Below are 21,170 nucleotides of genomic sequence, written 5' to 3'. Positions count from 1 at the left end.
ATTCAGTCCCAAGACCCTCAGAGCCAGCGAGGACGTACTCACCACACACAGCTATCTGGACCGCGTTGCTACTCTTGACCACCTTGCCAATGCCCGCGACGCAGGTGTATGTCCCACTGTCCCACTCTGAGGCTATCTTAGTGAAATTTTGAGCCTGCGACACAACCACGCCTCCCTTCTGGATGGTGAAGTTGGCTGGAGGTGCCCCTGGGATGGAGCACCACAGGTTCAGGCCTTCCCCCTGATCCAGACGTGTGGCAGAAGATTCCAGCTTTGGCTTGGAAAACAGCTCTGAAAAAAAAACAGTGAGTGGGAATGGGGTGAGATGTTTCTGGGTACCGGCCCGAAAGCCCATTTATGGAGAGGCCTTCGGCCCAGCTGCTTTTGACAGAACCATTTCCCATCTTCCTGCACAAAGTTTTCCTTTGCTTCTCATGTACCTGACGATCACACAATTGAAGAGCCAGGGTTCATTCTTCACCTGGGATTCCAATGGCAGGTTTGCCTCCCTCATTAATCCAATTTATTTCACAGACATGGATTAGAAAAATTTTGCAACTTGTAATGCAGCAAGTAATGACTCAGACATTCACCCATTTATTCATCCACTCACTCATTTCATTCCCCAAGTGTTTGGCATAGGAGAGACAGCAATGAAAAAGAAACAGTCCTTGACTCCAAAGTTCTTAAGTCTAGCGGGTGATTCAGATAGTGTTTGCAGTAGAGCCCACAGAGGGGACACAGAACCTAGGCTTGAAGAATCAGGAAAGAGCTCCTGGAGGAAGTTATCCAGGCAAAGACGGAAAGTATCACAGGCAGAGAGAATAGCATATGGAAGGCCTGGCAGGAGGTTCAAGCACCTCAAAGTTCAGGCAGCCTGGGACATAGTGGGAGTAAAAGAAGAAGGCTTGTAGATCTTCAAGGAACTTGGGAACCACATATAAAAGCGTGGGTTATGTCCTCAGGGCAGTGGGAACCATGGAGGGTCTGGGTCAGGGGAATGGCATTGGATGTGTGTTGCAGGGAGATCTTTGGGAGGAGAATGGATGGGGTTGGAGGGGCCCAGACTGGAAGCAGGGGGCGATGTAGTCCAAGCTTGAAGCAGGGTCATGGCATGGGGTTGGGGACAAGTGGCAGCTTGGCCACCATCCCTCCAGCACTCCCCATGGAGAAGAATGAAGATGCCACCTGAAGCGTCCCAAGGTCAAACACTTTGTAAACTATAACATGCTATGCTACTGTAAGGAGTTATTAGTACCATAATGTAGGTTGGATGTCAACAGTAGTAGAGACTGAGGCTGTATTTCAAGAAGTCTTGCCATCTCCTAATTTAAGTATCCCCTGAACTATATCAATATTTTATAATTATGGTGAATGTCTTTATTTTCAGCAGCAGGGAAATTACTAATTAACTACTTAACCAATGTGGAGACTTGGATCCTTCGTGTAAGCAAATGTACAGTGACTTCACGGTTATGACCCTTGATGCAGAAAGAAGAAGGAGCCAGTAATGCTTGACACTATCTTCATATTAAGAAAGAGACTGAGACTCAAAGTTTCTCTTAGGAAACCTTCTTAGAAGTTTGAGAATGCAACTAGGAGTCAGGGACCAAATTCTACCTTTGGCTCTAAATTTATCTGCCATAGAGGTTTGGAAGTAAAAACCAACACTGTCATCGTCTTCACTGATATTCCACAGATGGAAATAGAACTCATTTCCATCATAATCAGTCCACGGTGTCTTCCTAGTTTCCTTGATAGGGAATAAAATAAAACTGCAAGTAAGGTGATATCCCAATAATTAATTCATTAAGGCATGTTCCATCTCTCTGTCCTTCCATATAATAAACATCGACTTACCTCTTTTCAGATCACCATCAAAAGCTCTAGGTTAGGAGTGGGGAAAAGGAACCAAAGAAACTGACCTCCTTAAGTGCCTTACGATCTCATTGGACAAACACCAAAAAATGTGAAAAAAATGACCGGAAGAATCCCACAGCAATGACTCTACATTTAAAAACACGTAAACAGGGACGTCCCTGGTGGTGCAGTGGTTAAGAATCCGCCTGCCAATGCAGGGGACACGGCTTCGAGGCCTGGTCCGGGAAGATCCCACATGCCACGGAGCAACGAAGCCCGTGCGCCACAACTACTGAGCCCGTGTGCCACAACTACTGAAACCCACGCACCTAGAGCCCATGCTCTGCAACAAGAGAAGCCACCACAATGAGAAGCTTGCGCACCGCAATGAAGAGTAGCCCCTGCTCTCCGCAACTAGAGAAAAGCCCGTGCACAGCAACGAAGACCCAATGCAGCCAAAAATAAACAATAAATAAATAAATTTATTAAAAAATAAAAACATGTAAACAAAAATGCAAAAAATATAAAACAGCTTGCTAGGGTGGGTGCACAGTGGTTTAGAATTAGGAATACGATGTTGTCAGGGAATGTCTGTTTGTAAAGGAGGTAACGTAAACAGACCAGCTGGACCATCATGGGGGTTAACAAGGATGGGTCGTTTGTTCACTCACTGAACAAATATTTACTGAGTTCCTACAATGTGCCAGGCTCTGTGCTAAGTATCAATGTTGTCAGATGAATTGAGGCACAGACCTAGTCCTTCAAGAGCTCACCCAGGGCGGTGGAGAAGGATGCTAAATCTTTATAGTGACAGTTGACATGAAGCCAGGAGAAGAGTGTGATGGGGACTGAGGTGTGACCATGGGACTCTGCCTGGGGGAGCCTAGAGGGAGATTTGCGGCTTGGTCTTTAAGGACAACAGAGGTTTTCCAGTGGCCAAGGGGAAAGGATGTTCCAGGCAGAGTGGGATGGGATGTTTGGAAGGGGGTGGAGTCAAGGTGAAGGTGGCTAAGCCCCTGAATAATGATGTCGAATAGGTGCTTCTCCTCCAGGTTGGCTGAAGGATGAATTGGAGCAGAGATGCTTGGGGAACCCCTGCAACCATCCTGGTGTGAGGGCCAGAGTTAGGGTGTGATTGTAGAGACAAGATGAAAGGGCAGAGTTGAGAGTCCTGGCAGCACTTGGTGGCAGATTGAGTCTGAAAAGGTGGACAGCGAGGGGTGAAGGAAACCCACTTTCAATCCAAAGACAAATTACTAATTCAATGATTTTTATGTTCACAAAATTATTGTGATTCTCCAACATCACTACATAGAGCCACTTACAGTGAGGCTTGATAGCAACAGAGGAGTGGAAAACCAGATGCGTAAGTGGGCCTGGAGCCATGTCCAAGGGCTTGCAGCACTTGAACGTGAGGGTGTTGCCTGCCAGCCCTGGCCTGGCTCCAGTAGCTCTACGTGGATCAGGACCACAGAGCACCAGGCTGAGGGGGTGGGAGAGGCAGGCCGAGTCTAACGCTGTGCTTTCTTGGCCCAGGGCGACTCATCTCCTGGTTGACTTGTGTACCCCGCATGACTTGGACTTCTGGATGTGGGGGATCAGCTACAACAATAGTATCTTATGGTCCAAAGATGCTTTACGTTTCCCTCAGGTAGGCTGGCCTGAGGGGTCAGGGTGCTGCTCTACCTGGTGAAACGGCCCATGTGTTTGTCACATGGTCCCTGCAGCTCCCACAGCAGTACCCCCATCCCTTTAATGTAGCTGTTCATTGCATTGCATTCTCATGATCTATTTATGTCTGTGAATTCTTCGAAGGCAAAGCTTGGCCTTAGGCAGCTCCCTATCCCCCAAAAGTTGCCCAGCATGCAGAAGGTGCTCAGTATATGTTGAACTGAATACTGTTCTCTAATGAGATAATTATATTTTATCAGTGAACAGTATGTGCCACCAAAACACTTGTCATTCTCAATAATAAACTAAATTGCTAGCAGGGCCCCACACAGGCCAATCACCTGGTTGGGTAGTTGGCAGCCCACCTATGATACTGGTGACTGTCACTGTGACTGTACACTCTATGCTTGACACAGAGGAGGCTTTCAGCAAATGAGTGAACAAATGATGAATGAATGAACACTTTCACTTAGGAACCAAGCAGTGCCGACTCTCTCTGCCTCTGGAACACTGTTATCCAATGCTCATCTGTTCAGTCAACAAATAGATATGAATGCCTAGTATGTGCCAGGCACTGTTCTAGGTGTTAAGGATATAGCACTGGATGAAACAGATAATGTCCCTGCCCTCATCAGCTTACATTCTAGTGCCTGAATACATACAATACACAGGAAGAGGCAGAGTACTTTTTTTTTTTTTTTTTTGGCCGCATGGCTTACGTGATCTTTGCTCCCCAACCAGGGATCAAACCTGGGCCCCAGCAGTGAAAGGGGCCAAGTCCTAACCACTGGACCATCAGGGAATTCCCAAAGTAGTGTACTTTTTGAAAAGGAAAGCCAGGAAAAGGAGGAAGGAGTCCAATGGAACTTTTAGGTACATGGGTTTGGAACTCTAACAGGCCTGGGGGTGACCCTTGCTCTAATTGTTGGGTGAGTGACCTAACCTCTCAGCTTCAGCTTCCACCTCCATAAAGCCAGGATCATAATTCTTACCTTATACTACAGTTGTGAGCTTGAAATGAAAATGTATGTAAACCAGGCATACAGTATTCAACAAAGAGGAATTGGGACTATTATTTTTGAGTTTAGTCATGCTTTCTCATTCCTGACCCTGTCATAGGACCTGCACACGGATACAGGGATCTAGCATAGTATTTGGCACAGAGGAAAGAAAAACGTGATGTAATAATAGAAACTCCAGCTGACACTTCACTGAGTGCTTACTCTATATGCGGCCCTTTATGGCAGGGTGATGTCCTTTGGTCCTTGTAAGAGTCCTAGAGGGCTGTCATTATCCCCATCTCAGAGTTGTGGCAAGGAGAAGGTCAATAACGCACCCAAGGTCACAGAGGTACTGAGTGGCCGGGTTGGGATCTGATGCCACAACCTGCACCCTCAACCACCACAGTGAGCGGCTTACTTGCTCTGTACTGACTTTTCCCCACCAGCACCATGGCCCTGCCTGAGCACATGCATTCAGACCAGCAGGAGCAGAAGGGTCAGCTCTCACTGTCCATCCTGGATTTCAGCACAGCAGCTTCTTGAGCCCGCCATATGCCGACACCCTCCAGCAGCAGCCCTACCTGTTATGTTGACCACGATGCTGCTGACCTTGGATATGCGGCTGGCTTCCACTTTGCACGTGTAGTTGCCGTTGTGCTCCACCGTGGCCATCACTGAGTACACGGCCTCGTTGCCATGCCTGCTGTGTGCTACAATCGCCTTGTCCTTCTGGATTATGATTTCCGGAAACGACTGGGCCAGGTGCGTCACTTGAATGGTACACTTGATGTGGAGATCATCCCCTTCTATGATCGTTCCCTTGGGGCTGATGTGGAACTTGGGATTAGAGAAGGATTCTACAAGAAGAGGACAAGCTGGTTGGATTCAGGTTCAAACCTGGGTGAGGGGGAAAGGCACTTCCTCCCCTTTTCTGTTCTTTTTCATACCAACCACAGTTTTTCCTTATTAATTAAAAAAATTCAACCTTTCCTCTCAAAAACCGTAGCCTAGGCTGCTTTGATGCTCCCGCCCTTCTAGCTCATTCTTGCATCTTCAGCCTTCTTCTTAACTTCAGTTCTCTAACTTCCTTGAGCTTCCCAAAGGCCAAACCATCTTCCCTAGATCTCATCTACAGAACTTTCCTCAAATGACCTCAGAAATCATCACAGCAGTGACAAACAGACTCTCCCCCTGCCCACCAAGGATTTCCTAGGTAATTATTGCACCATTTCATGGACCTCTGGCATTTCAGCCTAGATATTCCATCACTTTCCAAAGTGCAGCTTCGTGGAAATGCATATTTAAATAACCGTATGCCCCCCAAAAGTGATTTCTAATCTATTCTACCTCTTCTGTAAAAATACTGGTTGTGACAGACTAAATTGATTTCATGACTCGTGCAGTTTGAAAAACACTGCTTTAATAAAATGGGTCAGATATCAGGGTGTCGGATCTTCAGGAGATGGTGAGAGAAATAGGGCCAGGCCTTTGCTCCCACCAAAAAAACAGCAGTGCGTAAGGGAGTATGTACACAGATTACAACTATGTAAAATGTAGATAAGAACATTAAAAAATGCCAGAAGTGAATTCAGAGTAACATAATACTTTAATATTCTTTTTTTTTTTTACTGTAAAGTCATTTAAATTCACAATAAAAAGGTATAATTAAAAAAAAGTCTTTTCCTGAGTAAAAGTCAAAAAGAGAGAGCATCTAACTCCAGATGCACCAGAGATCTAAATGCGGAAGAAAAAAAAAAGTTAAAGCACAGAAACAGTAAAAGAAAACACAGGTGCATTTTTTTCTTTAATAATCTTGGAGTGTGGAGGAACTTTAGGCGTGAATCACAGAACTGGATACCGTAAGGAAAAAAGATGCATAGATTTTTTTTTTTTTTTTTTTGGCTGTGCCGTGCAGCTTGTAGGATCTTAATTCCCAGACCAGGGATCGAACCTGGGCCTATGGCAGTGAAAGTGCTGAGTCCTAACCACTAGACAGCCAGGGAATTCCCAAAAGATGCATAAATTTGATTAACTAAAGATTAAAAGCTTCTTCATGGAAATAAAAAATAGGACACATGACAAACTGAGTAAAATATTTGCATAGTACCTGAGAAAGAGCACATTCCTTTAATTTATAAAGGGCTCAAACAAATCAACCAGAAGTGGTAAATATGGGCAAAGTGTGTATGAACCGGCAGTTTACGGGGGCGGAAATGTAACAGACCAATAAACATAAAAAGCATACTCAACCTCATGGAAGACCAAAGAAATACAAATCACAGCAATGATATATCACTGCACCTCAATCAGATTGCCAAAAATAACAAAACATTGATAATATTCTGTGTTGGTGAGGATGTGGGAAAATGGAACACTTTTGATGGAAATGTTCGTCCATTTGGAGGAGCACTTTGGCGATATCTTTCAATACTGAAAATGCACAAAACATTTGAATCAACAATTTGACCAATAAATAATAATAAAATACTCACGAAAGTACAGAAGGTATAAGTATGTGTAAGTTATAAGTATAAGCAAGATTGTCTTAATAGCAAAAAAGTGGGAAAATACCTAAATGTCCATCAATAGAAAACGAGGCAAACGTATTAGGGCACAGGATTCCGAGTTGCCACTAAAATGATAAAGATCTGTACTTCCTGATATGGACAAAAGTCCATATATGTTATGGTTGTTAAAAAGAAGTTATAAGGTAGAATGTTTGACTGGTCCTATTTTTTTGTAAAAACAAAGAAAAACAAGCAAAAATTGTGTGTGTACATGATGAATGAGCAGAACAAGTCTAGAAGACCACACAAGGGTTTTCTCTGAGTAGTGGTACTTACTATGAAGACTGTCATTTCATACTTTATATAGTACCATGTTTTCTGAAAATTTAACCCACACCATGTATTATAATAAGAAACATATCGTATATACAAAATACTATATATTATATATACATAATACTATATAGTAAATATATACACATAAATAAAGTATTATGTATACACGTTGGGCAGAGGTGAAGTAAGGTACCAAAAGCAGAGGGTCGTTTATGATAAGCTTTAGGGCTCCTATCCCGAATACATTTGCGGCTCTCTGCAGTAGACTGTGCCTTCTCCTGATTCCTCCCTGCTTCACAACTGCTTCCCTCTCAGGTCACCGGGAGCTGCTGGGTTGCCTAACCTGGAGCTCTGAGCTCTCTCTGTCCTGGACACTGACACCCAGGCTCCCCTCTGCTGTTGCCTTTCTCTCCTGAGAGCATTTCTCAGGTCACCTCATTTGTTTCCTATTAGTCCAATGTCTTGGGGATGGAAGGGTGGGCAGAAGAGTGGAGTCCCTCATCAAATGTGGGAGGCAGAGGGACTTCCCTGGGGGTCCAGTGGGTGAGACTCCACGCTCCCAATGCAGGGGGCCCGGGTCCGATCCCTGGTCAGGGAACTAGATACCGCACGCATGCTGCAACTGAAAGTCCGCATGCCGCAACTAAAAAAGATCCCGCGTGCTGCAACTAAGACCCAGCGCAGCCAAAATAAATAAATTAAAAAAAAAAAAAAAAAAAACCTGGGCGGCAAAGGCTGAGGACCTGGCCCCCCTTCCCTCTGGATCCCCTCCAGATCCTACTTCCTGGTGTCTGATCCTCACTGGCTTAAAGCCATGGTTTCCAAACTGCAGGTCACACAAGGCATCATTTCAGGGAGTCGAGGCCAGTGCTTTAAAAAACTGAAAGAGAATAGAAAGAAAAATAGCAAAATGCATCGTATATTAAGGTTAAGTGTTGTTGGGAAATATATATGTATATATATATTTTTAACTGTGTCACAGTCAGAAAGTTTGAAAAACATAAAGTGATTAAGAACAGTCTTGAGACAGCAGTACAGCCAGAAGGCCCCAGCCCCTTTCCAATTCTGGGCTCTTCCTCCCCAGACCAAACCAGCAAACCAGAAAGAATGATAAAAAGGAGAGTAGGACTCTGACCCCTCACGGTGACCAGTTCACTCCTGATGGATCTAGAGGGCTCCACGTGGGTCCCCGAAACGATCCTCGCTTGACATTGGAACCATATAGCGTGGTCTTGCTCCTCAACTGTGAATTTCAGCGTCACAAAATTCTGGTTCTGGGAAGTTTTTTCTCTTTTTTGCTTGACGCCTTTTACATTTAGTTCGAATTTTTCAATTGTGAAATGTATTGGAGCCTTTTCCTCTGGGACAGAGCAGTTGACCATCACGACCCCGCCTTCTATGACCTCCTTCTTGTCCAGCGTCACCCTGGGATCGGACACTCCTTTGGGGGAAGAGAAAGTCCGTTAGTATGTTTGCTCCAGTGGCACAAGCGTCCCTCAGCTGAATCATTGTGGCTGACCCATCTGAGGGTTCTTTTGTTTTGTTCCCAGAACCTCAGTGCTACCTACCAGGTAATTACTGAGCGAGTATGTTTCCAGCACCGTACCAGGTACTTTGAAAAATATAAAATTTGTTTAAGATGTGGTTGGTGCTTTCAGTGTGTATAACTCCATTAGGAAGGCAATCATCCCAACTGATAGAGTTAAAAACAAAACAAAACAGCCAGTATTTATGGATATTATTGTGATTGTTGTTATAATTTATTGAATGCCTACCACAAGCTAGGATTGACTTTATATCCATGACCCAATTTTCTAATTCTCATAATAGAACTCTTGGGTGGGCAGGAAAGAGAAAATTATGCCCATTTTACAGATGAAGAAGGTAATACTCAGAGAGATTCAAGACTCATCCAAAAACTCACAGCCGTCAAGCGCCAGAACTGAGACTCGACTCCAGGTCTGTGTGACCCCAGAGCTAGAGGTTGGGGGGGTCGAGGGAGAGGAGGGAGGCGTGGCCTCTCAGTTCAAAAAGCAAAGCTGAAAATAACCAAGCATCAGAGTGTGTCATAGAGACAGTGAGTGACGGAGCAGTAGGGAAAGGGGGACGCCCTCTTTGCCTGGGGGGATCAGAGAAGATCCTGGAAAGGAATAGGGCCTGAGAGGAATCTTGAGGGGAGGGGGTTATTTGGACACATGAGGTGGGATGAGGGCTAAGGACAGGCATTTCAGGGCACACGTGTGCATGGGGATCTGCTTGTGCCAAGTGATAGGAGTGGCTTTTCAGGAGGGCTGTCCGGAGCCAAGGAAGGGCTGGAGGGGAAAATACAATGGGTAGTAAGCTAAGGTCAGATTCGGGGGAGCTAGGAGAGCCTGGCTGAGACTAGATGTCCCATCCAGCCCCCGTGGTCTGGGGATCATGAATTCCACCTTAGAGTCAGACAGACTTGCTTGTATCCTAAAACTGCCTCTTCCTGGATGTGCCACCTCCCCCAGTCACCTAAGACTCATGAACCTCTTTTCTTGACCCACCCAGGTCAGTGATGGAGGGCTGTCCTCTTGGGAAGGAGATCTGTACTGTGTTCTCACCACTGCTGTCACTTCTGGTGGCAGCTGTTTGAAAAGGTGTTGCCCTGCCCCACACGAGCTCCGCAAGGGACGGGGTCATGTCTTATTCACGGTTGGGTCCTCAGCCTGGCTCAGAGTGGGCACTCGATAAATGGTTGATGAATGAACGAATTGCCTTTTGTCTACTTCAAAAACCTATCATAATAATCAAGAGTTGGACAGGCCAACTGTGGAGTCAGATAGATCTTGGTTCTCACTCTGGCTCTCCCTTCTACGGGACCAGTCCACCCAACCTCTCCGAGTGCCAGCAGCCACACCTGTACATGGGAGAGATCAGGCTTATCTGCCAGTGCAACTGCAGGAGGAAAACGCAACATGTGTAAAGCACTTAGAATTGTTTATCTCATGAGGGCCTGATAAGTGGTATTTCTTACTACTGGAGGTAACAATAGTATGAATGACTATGCTGATCACAGAAGTGAGCTCAAAAGTGCAGAAATGACAGTTATGTCAGCAGCATCAAGGAGGCACAGGGCTGAATTCACAAACTGTATCCATTAAATCATCCAAGTTTGCCAGCGCATTTCTTTTCAACGTACATTTCCCAAACTCTTGGCCTGCCAATCTTTCCTCATCACTAACGTGAATACCTGGACCTGTTGGCTCCTCCCCTGTCCGCAGTGGAGATGGAGGAGGGCTGGTCTGCATCCCTGTGGCTGTTGTCCCTGGTGACACAAAGGGATGTCTGGCCAGTCGTGCCCCGACAGACCAGAGGAGACCCAGGGAGGAACTGGCCTGGGGGGTGATGTAGTCACGTGCTCCCCTGTGAGCCTCAGAGCCTGACAGGAAGGTGGCCAGAGGTTGTATACTTTTGAAAGGAAAACGCCCCCAAACACTTGCCCACTGGTTCTTCCTGCTTCTTGTTTGATGAAAGGGTTACTTCTTTCTAAGGATGGTCTGGGCAAGCACCTCGCACATGACGGGCCATTCATTCATCCAACACTCCATCACTAAGAAGGCTTCATCTGCTACCCATTTAATCCTCAAAACAAAACAACCAGGATTTCCCTGGTGGCTCAGTGGTTAAGAATCCGCCTGCCACTGCAGGGGACATGGGTTCGAGCCCTGGTCCCGGAAGATCCCACATGCTGTGGAGCAACTAAGCCCGTGCGCCACAACTACTGAGCCTGCACGCCTAGAGCCCGCAAGCCACAACTACTGAGCCCATGAGCCACAACTACTGAAGCCCATGCGCCTAGAGCCCATGCTCCGCAACAAGAGAAGCCACCGCACAGCAACGAAGAGTAGCCCCCCACTCACCGCAACTTGAGAAAGCCCGTGCACAGCAACGAAGACTCAACGCAGCCAAAAATAAATAAATAAATTTATAAAAAAACCAAAAAAAACAAAGCAACCTTCAAGGGTACACACAGATTCCCAGTGATCTCTATTTTAGAGACAGGACATGAAGACCTGCCTTCAGGAGGTGGAGAATTTGACCGAGGGGCACTCTGCTGGGTTGGCAACCTCTTTCTCAGCTCTGTGCTTTCACTTTTATGCTACATCCCTTTTCTCTGTCCTTTGCCCCACTTCACCATCAAGCAAATTCCCACACGATCTTCTATATCTGGACCCAGTGTCCCTTCTTCCAGGAAGCCGTCCCTAACTTCACTAGGCAGAATTGTTTCCTCCCACCGCTGTGCTTCCAAGGCGCTCAGATCAGATGACTGTTGGACCGCAATGATGTGTTTACATGTCTCTCTTCCCCACAGGACTGTAACTGCGTCCAGAGCTAGGACCTGTCTGATGCATTTTCATGTCTAGCACCTATTTTTTTTCCCTGACTTGCAGCCTTGGGACGTGCTTCTTGAAGGAGTAAATCAATGAATGAATGGACGGATGGAACTCTATGACCCAAATTTCCCACAATGATATTTCTCTTGTTTTTCCATCTCTATTACTACTTGCTGTTTTCAACTGTTTAATTTATTCCACAGTCATTTATTGAGTGCCTACTATGAGCCAGATTTTTGTTTGTTTGTTTGAGATACAAAATTAGACCAAACACCATCTCTTCTCTCAGGATCTCAAAATCCAGAAGAGCAGACAGATATGTGAGAAAGTTGCAATATCGAGTCAAATAGTAATTGCCGCTTATTGGAAACTCATTATGTGCTGGAAATTGCACTAAGCTCTTTGCTAACAGGATATCTTTTAATCCTCTTAATAACTTCCTGAGCTCGGTAGTATTATTATCTCCATTTTACTGATGAGAATTTTAAAGTGTAGGGAGGTTAAGGGACTTGTCCAGATTGGAATCTAGGCAGAGTGACTGCAGAATCCAGAGTCAACACTCAGCCCCATGACCTTGATACCAATACCATTGATCGCAGAGAGAGCACAAGAGCTGTAAGGACTGGGACCATGGGGGAGATCAGTTTTGTTTGGGAAAGTGTCAGAGAAGAGATCACTGAGTTGAGTGTTGAAGGAGAAATAGTTCCCGAGGAGACGAGATGAAGAGGGTATTCCAGGGAGAGAAAATAGCATGTGCAAAGGCATGGAGGTGAGGAAAAGCCTGGTGTACTGGGAGCGTGTCTAATGCCTGCATTTCCAGGTTAGGAAAGTGTCGGGCAGATGAGTGAGAAGGATGACGGACGGGCAGGTAGGTCCGGTGTTACGGCTCGTTCAATCACCATGCTGGCTCCTGCATGTGCTCACGCTTCACCTGCCTGAGCTGTGTTCCATTCCAGGGACTCACCTCTCACAAACACCGGGTACTCCTCAGTCGTTTTCTCCTTGTTGTTCAGGATCACAGTGCATTTATATGTCCCCGCGTCATAGACCCGGGCTTGGGGAATAAAATAACTCTCTGTGTTCTCCATGGAGGAGACGTTGTGAAACAGCACGTCATCCTTGTAGAACAGCACCTGGTGCCGAGGCTTGACACTCGAGGTGGTGCTGACATCCACGACGCACTGCAGGGTCAGGTTCTCCCCGTTCTGCACCTCCTGCTTCGGCAGGATCTGCATGTGGATGCTGTTGATGGTGAAAGCTAAAGGCCAAGGGGAGGAGAGCAGACACACCTGTTATCTCAGAAACAACGTCACCACATCAGATTGGTATCATCACATCCATGCAGTATAGTGTCCAGGGGTCCCAGGTGAGTAGTGACTGTGTGTGGCGGGTCAAGCACGAGGCAGCTGATACTAAGCTGCTCATATTCCCACCATGACAAGGTGGCAGTCTTCAGAGTGTGACAAATAAAACATGTCCATAAGATGTATGCAGCCTGTGAGCTGCCACATGGTGGCCCCTGGAGAGAGCACAGGATTCAAGCAGACAAACGTTCAAGTCCTGGCTCATCACTTACTGTGTGACCTTGGGTGATTAACCTCTCTGAGCTCAACTTTCTCATCTATAAAATGGGGTTATAATACCTACATAGTAAGTTGTTGTAAGACTTACAGAAGACGAGCAGGAAATTACCTAGTGATTTCCTGGGTGTACCAGTGCCTGGCACACGGTAATTGCTTGATAAATGATGGCTACCACCGTTCCAAAATCACATGCTCACGTCCAGGAACCGCTCCCCCAGCCCCACTCCACCCACCCACCCCCGCCTGAACAAATTAGCAGTCTCAACTGGTGTTTTCTAGCTGATGAAGTCAGAAGCCTCACCAGATGGGTGAGAACTTGAAACCACTTTTTCTCATGCATCTTGCTTCCCGTTTTTGCTTTGGCTGCTAAATAGTATAAGCCCCACATTTTACCTCTAGCAACGTTTGGGATGCACTTTTCTGTGCTAAAAGAGTCACAGTTTTATTTGACTGCCATATTTTCCCTCATTCTGATTTCCTTATTTATTTTATCCTATTGAACAATAATACATATTTTTTATAAGTGTTCCCAAATCATTTTACAAACAAAAAAAGGTATAGCAAGGTAGCTGGCCAGAGATACTGGCAAAAAATCGTCTCTCTTTCTCTCTCTTTTAATAACGTCAAACTGTTTTTGAACACCTTAGAATTTAACTTGTCTATAAGATGTCTCAGGTTTTAAACTGAATACAACAGTCCATCCTTGTGCCTTTTTTTCTGAGCAATTAATTTAACAAAAAATGGCATCTGATTAGTCATGAGATGAAACAAGATGATTGTTTAAATTTATTTCTTACAGCAGTAATCTTTAGAATTCCCTTTTCTGTCTTTCTGTGTTCCTTATTAGCTCCTGGTCTGAGGAGCTTGCTGGGTGAGCTCTCGGAACAGAAGTTTCTTTGAACCATGTTTAGTTTCCCATAGATTAAAACGTTCCCTTCCCAGGTAGGGACAGGCAAGTCTCCCTGCTCCTTCAGTACCTCCTTCTTCATTTTAAGCCATGCTGTTTAGTACAGTGATTCTATCAGGAGATGGTAAAGAGCAGAAGATGAGTGCAGAGTCAGACTTCCTGGGCCAAATCCCATCTCTGCTCACAAACTGTGTGGCTTTTAGTAAGTTACTGAGCTTCTCTGAGCCTCAGTTTGTTTACCCATAGAATGGACATAATAACAGTAAGTGTAAATGAGAACCTGAGTTTAAGTTCTTGGAGCACAGTTCCTGGCACAGATGAATTGCTTGCAAAATGTTAGCTAGATTCTGTCAGTCACAGATATAATACCAACTCTTGAGTCTTGAGGTCTCTAAAGGTCTTTCTTGAAATCATATTTCTAGACAATTTTTTCAGAAAAAAAATTAAAACCCAACAATTTTTTAATTTCCCAGGTGAATTACAGCAACTTCTCCAGACCCCCGGTGTTAGTCATCCCACTGTGTTGGGCTACTTTAGTGTCATCATCCTGAATGAAATGCACACCCATGGCTGGTACACCCCAGACTGGAACACAGAACTGGGTACAGGAAGAAAGCAAGTCAGGCACACCCGGTCCAAACCCCTGATCCCACAGTCATTAGCTGGGCGTCACTGGGAGGTACTTAACCTCTCCAGACTACCACCTCTCCTCCTATAAAGTAGGAACACTAATACTTGCCTTCCCTGTATTTTAATCTTGAACAATGACAGGACCAAGGTGGCTGAGAGCACTGAAGGGGCAGGTTTGTATTGCCCGATGCCTGGCCCCTGATTGACACCTCCTTCCTGCTTCCTCAGTACCATTCATTCAGCAGACATTGAAGGGGGCGTCTCTGTGCCAGGCACTGCACCCAGTACTGGGGGTTCAGAGAAGGGTAAGATTGTCACAGTTTCTGCCCACCTAGAGCTCACAGTCTGCATTTCACAGTTCTTCCCTATTCCAGGCCTTCCAGCCTCAGCGCCAGCCCTGCCTGGGTCTCCTACCGACCATCCCTAGGGAGCTCTACCACTGTTTAACAATTTTAAAGCAAACTTGGCTAAAGCATCAGGTAGCAGTTTTTTAGAGAGGATGATGTGCACTAACACAAGATGCTTCTGCCTACCTTGCTTTTCTAAGCAAATCTAATATACATCTGCTTAATAAATTAACGCAGCTGATTCACTGGTAGGAACCACACACTTCCATGGCCAGCGGGAGCAGACAAGGAAGAAGAAAGGAAGGCAGGACATGGGATTTCCCTGACGGTCCAGTGGTTAGGACTCCTCACTCCCACTGCAGGGGGTACGGGTTCGATCCCTGGTCGGGGAACTAAGATCCCACATGCTGTGCGGTGCGGCCAAAAGAATTAAAAAAAAAAAAAAAGAAGGCAGGACAGGAGAAGGAAAAGCATTTTTTAAAATTATTCAAGACACAGGGCTTCCTTGGTGGCGCAGTGGTTAAGGATCCCCCTGCCAATGCAGGGGATGTGGGTTCGAGCCCTGGTCCGGGAAGATCCCACATGCAGTGGAGCAACTAAGCCCACGTGCCACAACTACTGAGCCTGCGCTCTAGAGCCCGCGAGCCACAACTACTGAGCCCATGTGCCACAACTATTGAAGCTCATGCACCTAGAGCCCGTGTTCCACACCAAGAGAAGCCACCGCAGTGAGAAGCCCGAGGGCACCGCAATGAAGAGTAGCCCCTGCTCGCCGAAACTAGAGAAAGCCCGCACGCAGCAACGAAGACCCAATGTAGCCAAAACTAAATAAATTTATATTAAAAAAATTATTCAAGATACGGATCCCAGGGCTTCCCTGGTGGCGCAGCGGTTGAGAATCTGCCTGCCAATGCAGGGGACATGGGTTTGAGCCCTGGTCTGGGAAGATCCCACATGCTGCGGAGCAACTAGGCCCGTGAGCCACAACTACTGAGCCTGTGCGTCTGGAGCCTGTGCTCCGCAACAAGAGAGGCCGCGATAGTGAGAGGCCTGCGCACCGTGATAAAGAGTGGCCCCCGCTTGCCGCAACTAGAGGAAAGCCCTCGCACAGAAACGAAGACCCAACACAGCCAAAAATAAATAAATATTAAAAAAAAAAAAAGATACGGATCCCAGCTCATTGACTTGATGCAACAGAACAGCAGCCTAGATTTTATCACCACGACCACCACCCTTCTGGTATCAAGCCTTCAAGACGGGCCCCTGTGAGCCTTGCCTTCGGTTATCACACCCACATATGGTCCCTTCCCACATCAGACCAGGGTTGGTCTTATGACCAACAATACAGCAGAAGTGCCAGTAGGTGACTTTTGAGATTAGTTTATAAAAAACATTGCAACTTTCATCTTGGTCACTCTTTCCTTTTCTGGGATCATTCACTCTGGGCAAAGCCAGCTGCCATGTCATGAGCACCCCTATGGAGAGGCCCACAGGGTGAGGAACGGCCTCGTGAGTGGGCTTAAAAGCAGATTCCCCAGCGTCAGACAAGCCCTCAGATAACTGTAACCCTGACCAACATTTTATCTGCAATCTGCTGACAAACCCTGAGTCAGAAACACCAAACTAAGCCACTCCCAGATTCCTGACCCTCAGAAACTGTGAGATAATAAATTGTTATCTTAAGCCACTAAGTTTGGGGATAATTTGTTAAGGAGCAATAGATAACAAACACACCACCCAACCTTCAAATATCTCTACCTGACTGATGTAGAGAACAAACGTATGAACACCAGGGGGGGAAAATGGCGGGGGGACTGGTGGTGGTGTGATAAACTGGGAGATTGGGATTGACACGTATACACTAATATGTATAAAATGGATAACTAATAAGAACCTGCTGTATAAAAAAATAAATAAAATATTCAAAAATTCAAAAAAAAATCTCTACCTGATTATTAAGATAATATGGAAAATATTATCCTCTTTGTGAATAAACTTTCCAGGCACAGCCAGTAATGAGACCTGTGTGTAGGTCTCATTATTTACACGATAGAGTGATTGCTACAACCCGGGCCTCCCGCAGGTTCACAGATGGGTGTCAGGGGGCCCGTGAACCACCTCTGATGCGTTTCTTTGGAGACAGGACACAAAACGTTCAGAACTGTAATGGAAGGACGGGGTTGTAGAATAGCCTGAAGAGGCCAGATCTTTTCAACCTGGAGAGACGAGGGGCTGATGGAGACAATCCAAGTAACAAAGTCACCACAGCACAGGTAAGGCACCTAGCGACCACAGCGCCAAATCCCCAGATCCTAAAACAAAGGGACCTGCTTCCCTCTACCTCAGGCTACGGGTCAGCAGATGCTGATGCTCCAGGGAAGATGAGGCATCATGACTCAGCCAGCCACTCAGCCCTCAACCTGGAAATGACTCAGAAAGAAAGGGGGCAGTGGGTGGAGAAGAAGGGGCCCCCCATCATTGTCAGGAAAATCCAGGGAGCCATGAGGCATGGACGCTCTGATGAACTGCGGTGCTCAGGATGGAGTGTGCTGACCCAGCTCATCTGAATCTCGAGCACCTCCAAGTTCAGTTCGAGTCCCTTTCAGCGAGACATTTCTTGAGCACCTGTGTCAGGTGCTGGGATTACAAGGTGAATAAGAAAGCATCCCTGCTGTCCTAGACTGTGCAGGCTGGTGGGGACCCAGATAGCTGGAGTACAGTCATGTAAGCACCAGGAGGAAGGGTTGCCCAGGAGAGGCCAAGGGAAGCCTGAAGGAAGTGATCCCTGAACTGAGCCTTGGACCAGGACAGGAAAGGGTGGTGGGGTGCTCGGGGCGGGAGAACAGCATGTACCAGGGCACAGAGGCATGAGAAATCAATGCATTCTGGGCGCTGGTGGTTACAGGAGACAGAGTGTGAGGCTGGAGGGTCCAGGGGGCCAGGTAGGAGGGGGCAGAACAGAGAGCCTTGCCCACTATGCTGACAAGCTGTGCCCTGTCCTGAGGGTTTTGCCGGGGAGGTGGTAACAGGATGACACTGGAGCTTTAGAAAGATCACTGTGGGCTGGAGGAGAGACTGGAGGCCTGTACCAACCTGGACGATGGTTCGGGTGAAAGCTGGTGCAGCCTCTGCTCAGGCAGATGCAGTGGTGCTGAGGGGCAGGGGTGGACTTGAGACATGTTTAGTGTATGCAAACGGACTTGTTTTTGGGGATGAAGAAAATGTTCTGGAACTAGACAGAGGTGATGTTTGCACAACATGATGAACGTACTAAATGTCATTAATAATAACATTTGTAATATGTGTTTTACTTGTTTGATTGGCTATGGGGGTTGAGGCAAAGAGTGGGAGATAAGGTTCCTGGATTAGGTACCCAGGGGGATATGGGTGCCGTGGGCTGACGGAGACAAAGCCAGAGAAAGGTAAGGGCGGAGCCAAAGTCTCGGTGGCGCAGCTGGTTGGAGGGGCCCGGGGGACCACTAGGAGGAGATGTCAACCACTGGCCCCGTGGGAAGCTTGATGGTGGGGGGAGTGGCCAGAGCTGGAGTGGACTAGAGGGTGGGCATGTGGAGGTGTACAGAGTGGGGGGGTTGAGCTTCAGAGAGGATGAGACCCTGGGAAAGTCCAAGTCTCCCGGGGGAAAAAAGGAGGGTTTGTCAGAAAGGTGGGAGAACACCAGGGAAGAAGGTCTACGAGGCCAAAGAAAGAGGCTCTGTGCTAACACCGGGGTCCCAAAGGCTAAGGGCTGGACATGATAATGGCATCTATGAGAGGGTTCTAGCGGCAGGGAGGCGTGGGGGCCAAGGCCAGACCTGCTAGGTAGGGACGCCTGAGAGGTGAGGAAGCAGAGACGGTGATTAGAAACCAGGCGTTGGAGAAGTTTGACTGAGGAAGGGAGTGGATAGATAGTGGGGCACAAGATAAACGGGGGGTGTCTGGGGGGGGGCGGGGGGATTGTTTGTGATTTTTCGTTTTCCTAAAAAACCAAGAGCTACCAATCATGTTTGTAGACTGAAAGGAAAGAATAGATACTAAAAGTGGGGTGGAGGCTGAATAAAGACAGCGTGAGAGCCTGGGGGAGGAGGGTGATGCCAGGGATGGGCTCGGAGCCCAGGTGGACAGGCAGGCCCTGCCCCACCACGGGATAGACACGGCTTCTGAAGCCAGGAGGGAAGTCAGGAGGACGGGTGGGGAGGAAGATAAGCCTGAAGCCGGGGCAGGGCGGGAAGTGGAGGGAGTTCCCTCCAGACAGCACTGTGTTCTAGGTGAAGAGGGAGCTGAGGTCATCTCCTGAGACTGGCCGGCTGGGGCTGGGCGGGGGCCCGAAGTAAAAGGAGAGGAAGGGCAGGGGCGGACCACGCACCTCAACCATGGAGTAGGCCACGTGGAGCAGGCTGGCAGGTCGTGCACGTGCAACGTGGTCCCGGGTGGCCTGAGGAATGTGAGACCTGGGTCCCAGCCCCAACTCTGCCAGCACCCAGTGGTGACCTTGCACAGGCACCTTGTATAAAACAGGGCAGAAGCCTGAGGAGGGAGTAGGAGAGCCTCCCGGCTCTGGGTCCTGTGGCTCTGAGGTCTCCCCCGAAGGTACGAAGACCTTTCTCTAGGAAACCTGGGCAGGGAGCGATTTACTTCCCCCTGAGGTGAGGACAAAGATGGGAGAGAGATTGGAGCAAGAGAAGCAGAAGCCCAGAGGCACACGTGTTGGCAGGGTGTGGTCTGGGCTAGAGTAAGGGCACAAGGGCTTGAGTGGACAGAGCGAGGGAGGTGCAGTGGGTGCACCTCTCATGGTGGGTGAGCTAGGACCACAGGAAACCATTATTTACTAATCACCGCATGCTGGGCTGGCACGTCACCTCTTTTTATCTAATCTCATCTCATACTGATGCATCACCCTCATTTTACAGATTGGGAAAAAGGCTCAGAGAGACAGAGTAACAGTGGCTTTAAAGATTTGAGTCAGGCCTATGGCTCCAGGCTCCGGACAATCAGGTTTTGGGAAGGGGAGGTTCTGGTGCTGATGTCCTGCTATCCGGCTCTTTTTGGAGAAGTTGGTTGTTTCTCTGAGGTGCAGAGATATCATCAGTCAATTAGGTTGATTATGAAGATAATAGACATCCTGCCTCCATGGGTTGCCATGGGAATCAAATACCCATCGAAGCACATGGACACACGCACAGGAGACCCGCCAGACCGGCTTTGCTAAGTAGCCAGCACGAGCCCTCTCTGCGCAGAGCTACTGCTCCAAGCCTTGGCTCAATAAACCAGTGTCACCCACACACCTCATCCCCAAATAGCTGTACAACTGTCTGCAACCCAGTCACCCCGACACTGCGTGGAATGAAGTGACCTGACAAGGGGATCCTGTTCTGTGGGCTCTCCCTCTATTCGGCCCCCAGACCCAGCCCAGTCCCCTCCTTCACACGGTCCAGATGAAGCAAAACAAAACCTGCTTATCTATTTGTGTGTGTGGGCATGTGTTTCTGTGTGTGTGTTGCACTGCCGTGCAGCACGTGGGATCTTAGTTCCCCGACCAGGGATCGAACCTGTGCCCGCTACAGTGGAAACATGGAGTCCTAACCACTGGACCACCAGGGAAGTCTCCAAACCTGCTCATCTTAATGATTCAAAATTAGCTCTAAAGTGGATGACAGACCAGATTGCAAAGACAGGCAGAAGCCCCACTTCCCATGCCCAAGCACAAAATACTGCAGATACCATCGTAGCCTCATGGGTAGATGGGAAATGATATCTAATCTGTTTTAGATCATTTAGGAGAAAAAAAGTCACAACAACAATTTAAACTATGTTCTGACTTCGGGACTTCCCTGGTGGTCCAATGGTTAAGAATCCGCCTTCCAGTGCAAGGGACACGGGTTTGATCCCTGGTTGGGGAACTAAGATCCTCAACTAAGCCCGCACGCCACAACTAGAAAGAAGCCCCAGCACCGCAAGGAAAGATCCTGC

At 47.4% G+C, this 21,170-nt stretch overlaps 1 protein-coding gene across 5 annotated transcripts in view; it reads right to left on the bottom strand.

Annotated features, from left to right (window-relative positions):
* PECAM1 (platelet and endothelial cell adhesion molecule 1) overlaps positions 1 to 21,170 on the bottom strand; it is a 93,407-nt gene that overhangs the window by 33,218 nt on the left and 39,019 nt on the right. For all 5 annotated transcript variants that reach the window (XM_049702163.1, XM_049702164.1, XM_033438879.2 and 2 more), the window contains 4 exons: positions 12,701 to 12,994; positions 8,511 to 8,816; positions 5,114 to 5,389; positions 43 to 291 (listed from right to left, as the gene is read on the bottom strand). In XM_049702163.1, the coding sequence (XP_049558120.1) occupies positions 43 to 291; positions 5,114 to 5,389; positions 8,511 to 8,816; positions 12,701 to 12,994 (1,125 nt within the window). The remainder of the gene's footprint in view (positions 1 to 42; positions 292 to 5,113; positions 5,390 to 8,510; positions 8,817 to 12,700; positions 12,995 to 21,170) is intronic.

The sequence above is a fragment of the Orcinus orca genome, chromosome 19 (assembly GCF_937001465.1).
Source record: "Orcinus orca chromosome 19, mOrcOrc1.1, whole genome shotgun sequence".
Taxonomy (NCBI): Eukaryota; Metazoa; Chordata; class Mammalia; order Artiodactyla; family Delphinidae; genus Orcinus; species Orcinus orca.
The sequence above is the reverse complement of the archived record's forward strand: the minus strand, read 5'-3'. Positions and strand labels throughout refer to the sequence as shown.